Genomic DNA, 15,907 nt, shown 5'->3' on the forward strand with positions numbered 1-15,907 from the left:
GTTGTTGTTTTGTTACCTTCACCAACGGAGTTGGAGGAGGTTATGTTTTTGCCTGTTTGTTAATTTGCTTGTTTGTGAACAGCCTGGAACCCACAATTTTTCATATATTGTTATGTTTTTTGTTTTTTGTTTTTTTTACAGAGGATTAACATCCTGATAGGCAAGAAATGATTCAATTTCAAAGTCATAGGTCAAAGGTCAAAGTCAGGAAAAATCTTTGGAAAATCTCTATCTTTAACAATGAACAAATTAAAAAAAAAAAATCATAACTGTGTCAAAAAGATTGAATTTCTTACAGACGGGCAAAGTTTGATCTGGATCTGATCCGGATTGTGGATTTTGTGGACATTTAAATTTAATATTTAAAAGCCCATTTGGTGTACATTTTGCATTATATCTCAATCAAAAGTGCCTCAATCACTCTCATTTTTCTATTATGGATTTACCTACACCACCAAAATTGGATGGAGGTTCCAATTTTAAGCCTGTTTGTCTATCTTCCAGTTACCAGTCGGAAACTTAGCACCAAAAAGAAATGACAAATTATGCATAGCAAAGATATCCAATGTTAAAAAAAACAAAACAAAACATAAACAAAACCTGACAACACCACAAAAAACTTAGATACAAGTGCATGAACTAAATACGTACATTCTCCTAACATTTAATCACATCTAATTTATCTTAGAAAAAGTCACTTCTAACAGGACTTTGACCTTGAACATTTTTTCCAAGGTATTGTGAAATGGAAGCTAGTGTTGGCAGAGAGTTGCACTCTATGAGTGCGGTGCTTTAGGTTTTTTTTTTTTTAATTTACCTGAGTTTTTTTGACATGCAGATCAGGTTGGGTGTTACATAGGCATTCTGTATGTATTTCATCAAGTTCAACAGAAAATGATGTCCTAAAAGTGATCATTCAAGATCTAAATATCATAAATTATGGCTATAGGTAGTGATTTTCCCACTCCACAGGGATTTTTGGGATGTTTACTTGAGTACTCTTAACAGTTTTAATCCAGCTCACCCATTCATTTTAAGATTTCGCCTTTTCTTTAACTGAACCTGCAATATGCAGTACCTATGATGGTCTAGTGGTTAAAGCGTTGGACTTGAGACCAGAGGATCCTCGGTTCAAATCCCAGCCTGATAGGAAAATCACTAAGGGCCCTTGGGCAAGGTCTGTAGTGGGCGCCTTGCATGGCAGCACCCTCACATCGGGTTGAATGTGAGGCATTGATGTGTAAAGCGCTTTGAGCATCTGATGCAGATGGAAGAGAGCTATATAAATGCAGTCCATTTACCATTAGTTACCATTTACCTACTGATCTACTCAGAACAACCTCAGACATTATGAAACTAATATTGTTTTACTGACCACTATTTTTTAAAAGAGGTTAATAAAATGATTTTTACTGGGCGTAACTGTTGTATGGGACTCACCCAGCAGCGTGAAGGACCGATGGCTGCAGTCCCCAGCCAGGAGGTAACTGCAGTCTCCAGGAAACTCGTATAAAACACCGTCAAACGTGTGAATGTGGTGTCGCCCAAAAAGACTGCATCTCCCATTCAAACTGGCTACGCAAGCTGGACATGCACAGATATAACAATGTGTAATGTACTGAAGAAATCACCAGATTTTATGGATCAGTGACAAACTAGAGTAGACTCACCTGCCAGATGGAGGAGAAACCAAATTTCTCTCAAATGCTTCTGAATACACACCTGAAACACACAAAGAAACCAGCTCATTGTCTTCATCACCCAACTCAGATTGCAAAACTAAAAGCAAAAAAATGTTTAACACATGTTAATTAACCATTACAACTTATTTTGTTTGAGTAAAATGAACTTGCTTAATTTGAGTTAAATCAACTTAAATGCTTATAGTAAAATACTGTCCTAAAACGTTTAAGCATGTATGACAGAGAACAAGATAACTAAAAAAATATGACTAGGTAGATTTTCAAAGAACTTGGTGTGAGTATTATTTGGGCAGATATCTCGAGATGGTTAACTTTTGAAGAGGCGCGGACAAGAGTAAAGGTCAAGCTCAATAAAAATGTGGTGTTCACATATTTTCTGCTGTATTTTGTGTTGGAGAGAAGATCTAATGCTTATATTGATCTACAAAATATTTGTATTCGATTGAAATAAGTGGTGTCATGATGAAGTCATAGGAAAGTCATGTTTGTTTATTTTCATCTTCACAGAAAATGTCCTCATTAGATACAGTGTGAGATCTAAGTGATTTGAAGTTCATGCTCACTGATGGTAAATGAGTCCGGTTTGGGAATGAGAGAATAATAAGCCTATGATGGACCTTTCAACAAAAAAGTTGGAGGATTCTGCAAAACAAATCATCACCGCAGGTTCTTGGAGTCAAAACACTGTGCACACTCAAAAGCTTGCACGTAGTAGTAACATGAACTGTTGCACATGACTATCCTAGTGTGCAGACTATGCTGGGTTTGCATCAGCCATCTGATACTTTTCAGCTCTAAATATTATATCACCCTGAGTTGCAGCAGTCTGGACTGCATTTTGTCCTACCTCCATGTTGCAAGATCCTGCAAATCCAGCACCAAACCCAATCCAAATGTGAGGAGGGTAAATCCAAATGTGGCCTCTTTAGATCTCACACCATCAAGGCATGATGGAACAAAGGGATAGTCTCTCAAATAAAGCATGACTAACCACTGGAAGCTTGGTTTTATAGTAAAGTTTGACCGCCCTCATTTTTTTTTTTTTTTGACTGTTCTACTGGCTTTCCCTTCCTCTTGGTGAAGAGAGGCAGAATATTTTTCTATCCACAGTGTTGTGCTGCAAGACCAACACCATCACACAGCCTCAGCGGGACAATACCAGGATATGCCCGCTGATCACCCGCCTGAGTGATTAGCCTTCACACACATATCAGCGCCAATCCAAACAGTCCTTGTAGAAAACACATTTGTCTGAGAGATCTCACGCTCAATCCACATGGACAATCACACGATGTGCCAAAGTTAAACACACACACACTCCCACACACACACACATAGAGGGAATAGAAACAGTGCAAACAATTTCTGGTGCAACGTTCACTGGGGGTGCTGGAGCCTATCCCAGAAGTCAAAAAGAGAAAAATGCATAGCTTGTCCCTTTAATAATGATTATCCCTCATTTGACACTGCAGGTCCACCAGATGCTCTGCTATTCTCCTCTCGCTTGGTGAACAGATAATTCATGTAATGTGTCTGCATTCAAAGGACAGTTTCTGAGAGAAACCTAATGGGAAGTACAACCCCAATTCCAGTGAAGTTGGCACATTGTGTGAAATGTAAATAAAAACAGAATACAATGATTTGCAAATCCTCTTCAATCTATATTCAATTGAATACACCACAAAGACAAGATATTTAATGTTCAAACTGATAAACTTTATTTTGTGCAAATATTTGCTCATTTTGAAATGGATGCCTGCAACAGGTTTCAAAAAAAGTTGGGACAGTGCTATGTTTACCACTGTGTTACATCACCTTTCCTTCTAACAACACTCAATAAGTGTTTGGGAACTGAGGACACTAATTGTGAGTGTCATGATTGAATATAAACGGAGCATCCCCAAAAGTCTCAGCCGTTCACAAGCAAAGATGGGGCGAGGATCACAACTTTGTGAATAACTGCTTGAAAAAATAGTCCAACAGTATAAGAACAATGTTTCTCAACATTCAGTTGCAAAGAATTTAGGGATTCCATCATCTACAGTCCATAATATAATCAGAAAATTCAGAGAATCTGGTGAAATTTCTACACGTAAGCGGCAAGGCCGAAAACCACCATTGAATGCCCGTGACCTTTGATCCGTCAGGTGGCACTGCATTGAAAACCAACATCATTGCATAAAGGATCTTACCGCATGGGCTCCGGAACACTTCAGAAAACCATTGTCAGTTAATACAGTTCGTAGCTACATCTACAAGTGCAAGTTAAAACTCTACCACGCAAAGCGAAAGCCATACATCAACAACATCCAGAAACGCCGCCGCCTTCTCTGGGCCCGAGTTCATTTGAAATGGACAGACACAAAGTGTAAAACTGTGCTGTGGTCTGATGAGTCCACATTTCAAATTGTTTTTGGAAAACATGGACGTTGTGTCCTCTGGACAAAAGAGGAAAAAGACCATCCAGATTGTTACCAGTGCAAAGTTCAAAAGCCAGCATCTGTGATGGTATGGGGGTGTGGTAGTGCCCATGGCATGGGCAACTTACACATGCACGTGTTACAACAGCGTGGCTTCGTAGTAGAAGAGTGCAGGTACCAGACTGGCCTGTCTGCAGTCCAGACCTGTCGCCCATTGAAAATGTGTGGCGCATTATGAAGCTCAAAATACGACAACGGAGATGTCAAAATGTTGAACAACTGAAGTCATACATCAAGCAAGAATGGGAAAGAATTCCACCTACAAAGGTTCAACAGTTTAGTGTCCTCAGTTCCCAAACGCTTATTGAGTGTTGTTAGAAGGAAAGGTGATGTAACACAGTGGTAAACATAGCACTGTCCCAACTTTTTTTGAAACCTGTTGCAGACATCCATTTCAAAATGAGCAAATATTTGCACAAAAACAATAAAGTTTATCAGTTTCAACATTAAATATCTTGTCTTTATGGTGTATTCAATTGAATATAGATTGAAGAGGATTTGCAAATTATTGTATTCTGTTTTTATTTACATTTTACACAACATCCCAACTTCATTGGAATTGGGGTTGTATACATGTTTTACAGCACAGATCATAAAGATAATACTGATGATTTAAACAGCCTAAATGTAAACAAAATAATATTTGTACAGCTTGTGTATGAAAATCTCAATATGCTCGTGCACTGTGTTCTTCAATGCGTGAACGCGCTTTCTGAAGAGATTACGTCACCGCACTGCTCGCTGCAGGGACGAGAAAACCCAAAAGTACACACACACACACACACACACACACACACACACACACACACACACACACACACACACACACACACACACACACACACATTTATATTTGGACAAGAGATTACGTAGTCATTTTATGTTGTGCTCGGGCACATTTACTGGGTACATAAAAAACAGATTGGCTGGAGGTGATACAGTCAAAATTTAGTTTGAGTGTGAAAAATCTTAATCACTGCAATAAAAATTTTCTGAAGCCCAACACGGTGTATAGATGGACTTGGGAGGGGGAGCAATCTATTTTTTCGGCTCTGTGGAGGCGGACCGCTACAGGCGCGCACAGCACGACGCGCGCACCAGCGCGTCTGCAAATAACCCCATTGTGCACGTTGACTCTTCTTTCCAGGCTCTCTCCTCTTTCTGTTTCCATCGTCGCTCGCTGACCAAACGCAAGCGTGTGCTCGATCGCTCCGCCATGGCCGCGCTGTCGGGAGGAGAGATGTGCATCAAATACCTGATGTTTGCCTTCAACCTGGTGTTCTGGGTGAGTCCGAGCAAGAGACGGAGTCAACTTTAAAGGCCGGCGAGCATCTTTGCGCGTTCTGTGCACGCGCTGCGGCCGTGCAGGCGCACTGTCTGTAATGAATTACATAATTTATTCGACCTCGGTTGGTGATTTTTAGTGTCCCAATGCGTGTGCAGCTTGGCACAATAATCCCCGGTGGCCAAGTGACCCAGATCCAGGCATGCAGTGCACTGTGGAGTTTGCGCGCACGGCATTTTAATAATTGAAATGGAGGTGGGGCTTGATTTTGGTGGTCAGAATGTGTCTGAAAGTCTAATTAAGACTCGATGCACGTGTGCGTGCGTGAAGATGAATGTCCCATGTTGTCTGTTTGTGGACTTTGTGTGTGTGTGTGTGTGTGCGTGCGTGTGTGTGGTCGACGGTTCGTATTTTGTGCAGCTATAGATAGCGCAAAGCACAACTGGTCATTACACGGCAGTGGTGGTGGTGGTGGTGTGTGTGTGTGTGTGGGGGGGGGGGGGGGGGGTGACATGATCATTTGAGAAATTCAACTGTCACAAAATACATTCCACAAAATGAAATGTTATATTCACTTAACCAGTTCCACAATTACTGATTTTTTTTTAAATGGGATTAAGTGCTGCAGCCAATGGCAACTACAACCCCAACAAAAAGCAGAAAACCCAAATACAAGAAAGATCAGCATCAGTTTAACAACAGTTAGATGTATCAAAAAACATCTTGCAAATTGAACAAAAATAAATGCTTGTAAACAGAGAAGAAAAACAAAACAAAACAAATAACCCTGCAGCACATCTATAACATCTATATATTAATAGCCATTAATGGCGTGTGTGTGTATGTGTGCGTGTGTGTGTGTGTGGCTTCAATCACGGAGAAACTGGGGAGAGCTGACAGTTTCCATTTGGTATGCTTATGTATTTTGGGTGAATGCTGTGAACATGGAAAGTTGATAGGACTAATATTTATGGAGAAATTGGTGATATTAGATAACAACAGTGAACAATGGACATTGTGCTGCAGTGCACCATGAGAGTTCAGGGTTTTAAGGTTTTAAATATTATTGTGGTTCATGTTAGTATAGCAGTGTTATTAGTGTTATTGATTTGTTGTGTTTTTCTACTTCAGTTGGTTTAGTTAGTTTAGTTAAGTGCCATGTCGCCATTACCATGAGTGAGTTAAGTGTCATGTTGCAATAATTAATTTGAGTGAAAGCTATACTGTGTTTGATGCCTTCCACCACCATCTCTGTTTGTGGTTGTGTAAAATTAAAAACACCTACTTGCAGCAGAATGCAGAAAAGAAAAAAATGCTGCGTGTGTGCAACTTCGATCACGGAAAACCTGTGGAGAGCTGACATTTGCCATTTGGTATGCTTATGTATTTTAGTATAATAATACTGAAAATAATAATAATAATAATAATAATAATAACAATAGTGTCTAATTGATAACAAGAACCTAAATAATTTATAAATACATTAAGACAGTAAATTAAAAAATTACACATTAACAGGAAATAAAAGGGTTGAGCTCTTCTTCCAGAAATTGTTGACATACATGACAAACATTCTGGACTCACACACCATTCCAACTCATTATAGCAACTTTGCATAATTTATTACCACCCTTGAAAAATGCCAGCTACCTATTTTATAAACACTACCCAATCTAGAGCTTGTGGATCCCCATGGGCAACACCCAAGTGTAAAAACTTAATCTGATAACGTGTCTGCTGCAAATTCACACAACCCCAACACAAACACTTTGCAAAGCTTCACAACAAAATAGAAGTATTAACAAGACTACAGAAGTAGGCAGGGGTGGTGGCCAAGTGGTTAAAGCACTTGGTTTCAGTGTAAAAGGTTCCGGGTTCAAATCCCATCCCTGCCACATTCCTCCATGTAATGTGGAGTTGCGTCACGAAGAGCATCCGGCGTAAAACCTGTGCCAATTCAACATGCAGATCCACCTTGGATTTGCTGTGGCGACCCCGAGTGCAAACAAGGGAGCAGCTGAAGGGACTTACTTTACTAACAGAAGTACAGAAGTACTCATCACAGACAAAGAGGTGTGTGCTCAGAGGATTTTAACTGACGGCCTGTTGTTCAGTGCATCATGGTGCTCCATGCTTTATTTCTACCTGGTCGGAAGAGCGGACCAGGTCGTTTTAAGTTTATTAGAACCCCGGTCCACATGAGTCTCGTTAGATTGCAATTGGCTTTGCAATAGAAAAAAATGACAAAACGGCAAACTCACGGGATAATCACCAACCCCACTGCGATCCATCTGCAAGCATACATGATCATCCTGGAGTGTGCCGCCAACCATCTGGAGTGTTGGGATCATTGGGATAATCAGGAACAAAATTTTGGAGTGTTCAAAATTTTGATACCAATATAAATCATCAGAAACCCAACCAGGTCATCAGGAAGCGAGTGGCAACTTAACTGGGCCATCTGCAATGTCCTGGGAACCCTGCTGCAAGCTGACAGCATTAGACTTGTCCCAGACACTGATGCAAATCTTTACCCGATCTGTTGTCCTAAGGCTCACTGTGGCAGTGCGGCAAGCAGGTGGTGAATTATTCCCTGAATGTTCCCTCTGAATTTCAAGAGTCTGGTAATAATAGGACTGGACGTATGTTGAGCACAGACAGACGGACGGACAGACAGACGAAAATCCTTGGCAATACCCAATGGCCATGTTTGATGGTCTCGGGTAAAAATGACATATCAACCTTCCCTATAATCTAAATCCTGCATCCATCTTCCCTAATTCTTAAAAGGATTTTTTCCCAGTGAAGTTCTCCAGAGCCGCCTGAGACTGTTCTGTCAAGGAGACTCAACATCCAGGAATGCACACGTGTCTCAGACATGTTCAGAATTTTATTTATTCTTACTTATAACATGTTAGGGAACACACAACAGGAATGAAACATATAACACAACATTCTGGTGTAATTCTGGTGGACATGATAAGATTAAATATTTAATAGAACTTTATACAGATCTTATGAAAAGAAACATTACTGCTGTACAATTACTTTTCATAGTCATAAAATGAAGATGTCTGTTGATCTGCGAATTCGATTAGTTTCGTAAGTCAGCTTCCTGAAAACTGATGTGGTTGAGATGTTTGGGGAGGAGGGGGAGCATGGGTTTTATCATTTGTGCTGTCACACTGTATTGATTACACAACATCTAAATTGTGTTGATATTGAATGCTTGTGCAACCTACTGCATTCCACCAACAAATGTGCAAACTGTCTTTCCACTTTGATTTTGACATAACCTTACCAGTGGCCAAAAATTGCATCGAGTTTATGCAAACTGGTTTTTCATGTTACTCTACCCTGGATATTTGTCTGTCTAGCTTTTAAATAGATGGGCTATTGAACTAGTTATACTGCAAACACTACCAGTTCTCATGGAAGAGTCACTTTGATGGCACAAAACAAAAATGGGTCATATACACCTTTTCAGCAATTTAGATCGTCAGGAGGCTTAAATTTACAGCTGCCCACATGGACAAACCAAATGCCTTCTGGAGAAATGTTTTATGGTCAGATGAGATAAAGATTGAGCTATCTGGCCACAAATGACAAGAGTTACGCTTGGAGGAGAAAAGATGACGCTTACAAACCTAAGAACACTGTAACAACTCTGAAGCATGGTGGTGGTAGCATCAGGATGTGGGGTTGTTTTGCTGCCAGTGGTACTTGTACATTACACAATGTTGACGGAATAATGAAGGAGGACTACCTCCAAATTCTTCAGCGTCACCTCAAATTAACAGCTAGATGATTGAAACTTGGCCAGAATTAGGTGTTCCAACAGGACAATGATCCTGAACATTCATCAGAACTGGTTGTGGGTTGGATAAAGTAGGATAACATTAAGTTTCAAGAATGGCCTTCTCAAAGCCCCAACCTCAAACCTGTGGAAAATTTGTGGCCTACACTTAAAAACTGGGTCCATACCAGGAAACCAAACAATTTAACTGAACTCTACCAATTGTGCAAAGAAGAGTGGTCAAATATTCAGCCAGAATTATGCCAGAAGCTTGTTGACAGCTACCAAAAGCATCTGGTTGAGGTGTTGCTTGCTAGTGGACATTTAACCAAATATTAGTGAAGGTGTATGTATATATTAGAACCTGTATATATAATTGTGACCTTGTGAAGATTAGAGAAGATCCAAAATAAATTCAAACCTTTGCAACCAACTCTCTTTTTTTATGCTCATTAATAATGTATGCTGTTCAGTCATTCCACAATGACGAAAGAACAGTTCAAAGACATCATTAAAAGCCCAAATTTACCACGTCATTCATATCCATGGTGAGTGTATATAAATGTCCGACCACAACTGTAGGTCCTCAAACGTCTATCAACTTATATGGAAAGCATGCAGGGCAGGCGATACAGAGGGACAGATTTAGTGTCCTGGGGTCGAGACCTTTCTTGTGCATGGTGCTTGGAGCTGATTTATGGTATGACATGAAATGAATTATACAAACCTAGAATTGTGAGTCTTTGAGAATAAGTAACTATTTTAAGAATAAAATGTAGAGAAAATTGATTTTACACAGTATGACCCCTTTAAGTGTTCTCAATACATATTGAAGGAATCACTGTTCAAAAATCAACGTTTTATTTGATAGATTGGCATAGGTTTAGTTGCGCATTGACATTTTGCTCAGTATATTTGAGAATGACTTATTAACTGTAACCCACAAAGACAGCAGTGTTGTAATGCTGCTCAGCTGGCTGCTTTCTATCAGCATGTCTCAACAGAGCCTGTTGTGGCTGTAGGTAGCAGCACTCTGTGTGCATGCTTCTACTGCATAAATACTGCAGTCAGACCACAGGCATGTATGGGTTTAAAATAAATAAATGAAAGAAGAAGTAAAAGTAGACAAGCTAGAATAATGTGCTCAGCCACATCAGGCTGTCTCAGAACGTAAAACATTTGCATTTGCCACTCCTTGTGTCAGGTGACTGTTTTATGGAGGTGGTGCTGCGGATCCCTCCTGGCTCCTCCAGTCTTGGTTTTTTTCATTGACACCATTACACTTTCACTTCCTGGAGAACGGTTATTGTCGTTACAGAAGGTGCTTAGCAGTGCACTGTAAACTGAATTATTATGGCAGTGGCAGGAGGAATCAAGTGTGTGAAGTATGTCATGTTTATCGTCAACGCTTTCGTCTGGGTAGGTGATCTTTATGTCTTATTGCATCATGCTTGTGAGAAAGCCAGGATAGCATTTTATCAACTCGTGCTGGTTTCAGCTGTTTCAGGTTTGTACTGGTGTGCCATTGTCTCAGAAATAGTGCATCCAGAAAGTATTCACAGCGCTTCACTTTATCCACATTTTGTTACATTACAGACTGATTCCAAAATGGACTAAATTCAAAATCAGAATCAGAAGTAGTTTATTGCCATTGCCAATGAACAGGATTCACAGACTAGGAATTTGCTTCGATATAATGGTGCAACATTAAACAGAGAGCAATATAAAATGCTAAGATAAAATATAAAATATGTGCCAAAATAAGACAAAATATAAGATCAAAAAATGACATATGAAATATGAAAGGCTGTGTGCAACAGAAAAACAGAAAGAGAAACAGAAAAAACAGTGCAGTGGGAGGAGTGCAATTAAAGTGACCCGTGATAAAATGATAAAGTGACAGAGTTAAGGTTAAGGTGACTGAGTTATGAGGAGTTCATGAGTCTAACAGCAGAGGGGAAGAAACTGTTCTTATGGCGGGAGGTTCTGGTCCGGATGGACCGTAGCCTCCTGCCCGAGGGGAGTGGTTTGAATAGACCGTGTGCAGGGTGAGAAGGGTCAGCTGTGATCTGACCTGCTCGGCCCAGAGTCCTGGAGACATGCAGGTCGTGGAGAGATGGAAGGCTACAGCCGATCACCTTCTTAGCAGAGGCCACAATGCGCTGCAGTCTGTGTCTGTCCCTGGCTGTGGCCCCGGCGTACCACACCGTGATGGAGGAGCAGAGGATGGACTCGATGATGGCCGTGTAGAATTGCACCATCAGCTGGACAGGCAGCTTGGCCTTCTTCAGCTGCCGCAGGAAGTACATCCTCTGCTGGGCCTTCTTGATGAGGGAGCTGATGGTTGTCTCCCACTTGAGGTACTGGGTGATGGTGGTGCCATGGAAGCGGTGACAGTCCACAGTGGTGATGGAGCTGTTGGTGAGGGCGAGGGAGGGCGGGGGGGCTGTGGCTTTCCTGAAGTCAACGATCATCTCCACTGTTTTCTGGGCATTGAGCTCCAAGTTGTTGCTGCTACACCAGGTCACCAGCTGGTCCACCTCCCTCCTGTAGGCAGACTCATCCCCATCCGAAATGAGTCCGATGAGGGTGGTGTCATCCGCAAACTTGATGAGCTTTACGGAGTCGTGGCTGGAGGTGCAGCAGTTAGTGTACAGGGAGAAGAGCAGAGGGGAAAGGACACAGCCCTGTGGAGATCCAGTGGTGAGAGCTCGAGTGTTCGAGACATTCTTTCCCAGCCTCACATGCTGACTCCGGTCCGTCAGGAAGTCAAATTCATTCATTCATTCATTTAAATTCATTTTCCCCCCTCAAAATTCTACTCACAACACCCTATAATGACAACTTGAAAAAGTTTTTTTTTTTTTTTTTTTTTTTTTTTTTTGGCCAATTTATTAAAATTCAAAAACCTAATAGATCATGTGTATGTAAGTATTCACAGCCTTTTCTCAATACTTTGTTGATGCACCTTTGGCAGCAATTACAGCCTCAAGACTTCTTGAATATGATTTCACAAGCTTAGTGCACCTATAGTTCCAACTATAGTACCAGAGAAATGAGCCCATTTGCCCATTCCTCTTTGCAGCACCTCTCAAGCTGCATCAGGTTGGATCGGGAGCATCGGTGCACAGCCATTTTCAGATCTCTTCAGAATGTTCAATTGGATTCAGGTCTGGGCTCTGGCTGAGCCACACCAGGATATTCACAGAGTTGTCCTGAAGTCACTCCTTTGATATCTTGGCTATGTGCTTAGGGTCATTGTCCTGCTGAAAGTTGAACCGTCGACCCAGTCTGAGGTCAAGAGCGCTCTGGAGCAGGTTTTCATCCAGGATGTCTCTGTACATTTCTGCATTCATCTTTTCCTCAAGCTTGATTAGTCTCAGAGTTCCTGCCGCTGAAAAACATCCCCACAGAGTGATGCTGCCACCACCATGCTTCATTGTAGTGATGGTGCCTGGTTTCCTCCAAACATGATGCCTGATATTCATGTCAAAGAGAGTCAATTTTTGTCTCATCAGACCAGAGAATTTTGTTTCTAATGGTCTGAGAGTCCTTCAGGTGTCTTTTGTCAAACTCCAGGTGGGCTGCCATGTGCCTTTTACTAAGGAGTGGCTTCCATCTGGCCACTCTACCATACAGGCCTGATTGGTAGTTTGCTGCAGAGAGGGTTCTCTTCTGGAAGGTTCTTTTTTCATCACAGAGGAATGCTGGAGCTCTGACAGAGTGACTATCGGTTTCTTGGTAACCTCTCTGACTAGGGTTGGGTATCGAAAACCGTTTCTTTTTGAGAATCATTAAGAAATGATTCGATCCACTGACACCAATAGCCTTTTTGCTTAATGATTCCCTTATCAGTCCTTCAGAGCAGCCATTGTTTTTGAGGGTGTTTATCAGCAAAATGATCATTTCTCTGCATTAATTGCAGACCCTGCAGTGGCTCTGCTTGAAGCTTGAAGAAACGAAGCAGTGCTCCGACCCACTGCTTTGTTGGTTCTCTGCTTTGCTGCTTTTCAGAAGTGGCAAGTCCACTTCTTAACCCTTCTCAAAGCCATTTAAAGATGTCAATCATGAGTAGGGATGGGTATTGATAAGATTTGATCAATATTGATGCCATTATCGATTCTCGTTATAAATCCAATTCCTTATCAATTCCCTTATCGATACCTCTTGTGTATTTTCTATGTACTAAAAGTAGGCTTAACAGGTTTTCTATGTCAACAACATTTTATTGAGTCTTAAAGTAAATAAATATGAAATTGGTCACTGGGTCCTTAAACTCTTGATATAAGTAAACTTACCATGGTGGATACTTGATCTCTGGACATAAATAGAAATAAAATACAAAAACAAAATCTGGAGTTTTTGTCAAAAGCATTTCCTTTCAGACATTATTGGTATGAATGTCTTTCCATACCTCTGAGCTGAACTCTTGCAGCCGGCTGTGCTGCACGTCAGGATGTAATTCATAAAGAACGCAGGACGTCTCATTTTGGGGAAAAAACATTTTAGTCAATTGTAGTTTATTGTCTGTATTACAGCGTTTGGAAGGAGGTGTCATTTTATTTAAAGCGGCAATTTGCTTTGAAGTTATTAATTTTGACCGGACTTTAACTCGACTCAGCAGAGAGTGGAGCAGCATTTGGAGCTGTGCGAACGGAATGGAGGACTATTCTCATTTCATGACTGCAACAAGACAAGAGTCCCAGTTAGTGACTTTAATCCACACAAAAGTGACTCACGATTGACATATTTTAATGGCTTTGAGGGGGGTTAAGAAGCGGAGGTGCCACTTCTGAAGACCAGCGAATCAAAGAACCAACAAAGCAGCGGATCGAAGCACTGCTTCATTGGTTCAAGCTTCAAAGTCGCGCTGCAGAAGCAGTTGATTACAGAGCTGCTACAGGGTCTGCAATCAATGTAGAGAAATTATTATTTTCCCAACAAACACCCTCAAAAACAGCAGCTACTCTGAAGGACCGATGAGGGAGTTAAGCAAAAAGGCTATTGATGTCAGTGGATCGAATCATTTCTTAAAAATACTTAAAAAGAACCGGTTCTTGATACCCAACCCTAGTCATGAGTCACTTTTGTGCGGATTAAAGTCACTAACTGGGACTCTTGTCTTGTTTCGAGCAAGAAATGAGACTCGTCCTCTGTTCCGTTCACACAGCTCCAAACGCTGTGCCGCTCTCTGCAGAGTCAAGTTAGATTTGGGTCGGAATTAATAACTTCAAAGTGAATCACCGTTTTAAATCAAATGACACCTCTTTCCAAACGTTGTAATACAAACAATAAACTACAATCAACCAAAATGCTTTTCCTTCCAAAATGAGATGTCAACTGCTTTTTATGAATTAGAATGATGCTGACATGCAGTGCAGCTGGCTGCAAGAGCTCAGCTCAGAGTCTATGGAGTTACATTTGTGTCATCAATATCTGAAAAGAAATGCTTTTGACAAAAACTACAGATTTTGTTTATTTTTATTTATGTCCAGAGATCAAGGATCCAGTGACCAGTTTCATATTTATTTACTTTCAGACTCAATAAAATGTTGTTGACATAGAAAACCTGTAAAGCCTACTTTTAGTACACAGAAAATTCACAAAAGGTATTGATAAGGAAACCGATAAGGAATCAGATGGATAAAATCTTATCAATATCAATCCCTGTCTCTGACTGAGGCTGTTCTCCCCCTTTCGCTCAGTTTAGACAGGCGGACAGCTCTAGGAAATGTCCTGGTGCATCTGAAGTTATTCTATTTACAGATGATGGAGGCCACTGTGTTCATTGGGACCTTTAAAGCCGCAGAAATGTTTCTGTATCCTTCCCCAGATTTGTGCCTTGAGACAGTCCTGTCTCGGCGGTCTATAGACAATTCCTTTGACTTCATGCTTGGTTTGTACTCTGACATGCACTGTCAACTGTGGGACCTTTATATGTAGGCAGCTGTGTGCCTTTCCAAATCATGGCCAACCAACTGAATTTACCCCAGGTGGACTCCAATTAAGCTGTAGAAACATCTCAAGGTTGATCAGTGGAAGCAGGATGCACCTGAACTCAATTTTGAGCTTCATGGCAAGTGTGAATACTTAAGGTGCGTTTACACATAAGCAAGACGCTGTTTCTGTGTAGGTTCTCAGTTGTCCAAGTGGTTTCCATAGTAGAGAATCTTGAATCTTCGACTGGACTGGGTTGCTTGACACAAGGACGTTTCGCTTCAAATCCAGTTTTATGTAGGACGACTTGCCATCCATCAATTGTTATGTTCTCCACCCCCCCCACCCCCCCCAATTAAGCAAACAACAAAGAGTCAAGTAAATTAGATTAATTTATTTTGTTGTGAACAGCATATGATTGATTCAGATGAATGCTTCTGAAACGTCAGTAGCGTGCTTGTCAACCATCTTAGTGTTTTTGACATCCTTGGAGTTCAATATTTCCACTAGTTCCTCCTCTGCGAACTCAGCAAACTTCACTGGCAGACGATTTTCTGCTGTTGTTGACATGTTTGTTGCCATTTTTTCAATCAGCGTCTGTCAGCTAGTTCTTGACCTTTGTATGTCGCGCTCTGATTGGCTCGCTGTTGGCGGTAAGCTCTAACGCTATAGGTCAGTGGGAAGCAATCCAATATAACTTTTGGTC

The 15,907-nt window shown here is 41.0% G+C and overlaps 2 protein-coding genes across 3 annotated transcripts in view; one reads left to right on the forward strand and one right to left on the reverse strand.

Moving 5' to 3' along the window:
* vwf (von Willebrand factor) overlaps positions 1–2,687 on the reverse strand; it is a 69,865-nt gene extending 67,178 nt beyond the window's left edge. Inside the window, exons 1-3 of the mRNA XM_034176570.1 lie at positions 2,551–2,687; positions 1,671–1,722; positions 1,441–1,584 (exon numbers count right to left, since the gene is read on the reverse strand). Coding sequence (XP_034032461.1) covers positions 1,441–1,584; positions 1,671–1,722; positions 2,551–2,556 — 202 coding nt within the window. The 5' untranslated portion in view covers positions 2,557–2,687. The remainder of the gene's footprint in view (positions 1–1,440; positions 1,585–1,670; positions 1,723–2,550) is intronic.
* Positions 2,688–5,226: 2,539 nt separating this feature from the next.
* The window catches only part of cd9a (CD9 molecule a), a 28,136-nt gene continuing 17,455 nt past the window's right edge, over positions 5,227–15,907 (forward strand). Inside the window, exon 1 of one of the 2 annotated variants that reach the window (XM_034176573.1) lies at positions 5,227–5,468. In XM_034176573.1, coding sequence (XP_034032464.1) covers positions 5,400–5,468 — 69 coding nt within the window. In that variant the 5' untranslated portion in view covers positions 5,227–5,399. Of the gene's footprint in view, positions 5,469–10,542; positions 10,684–15,907 lie in introns of those variants that run through there. The other variant, XM_034176572.1, reaches the window with a different exon arrangement.

Source organism: Thalassophryne amazonica, chromosome 8 (genome assembly GCF_902500255.1).
Source record: "Thalassophryne amazonica chromosome 8, fThaAma1.1, whole genome shotgun sequence".
Lineage (NCBI taxonomy): Eukaryota > Metazoa > Chordata > Actinopteri > Batrachoidiformes > Batrachoididae > Thalassophryne > Thalassophryne amazonica.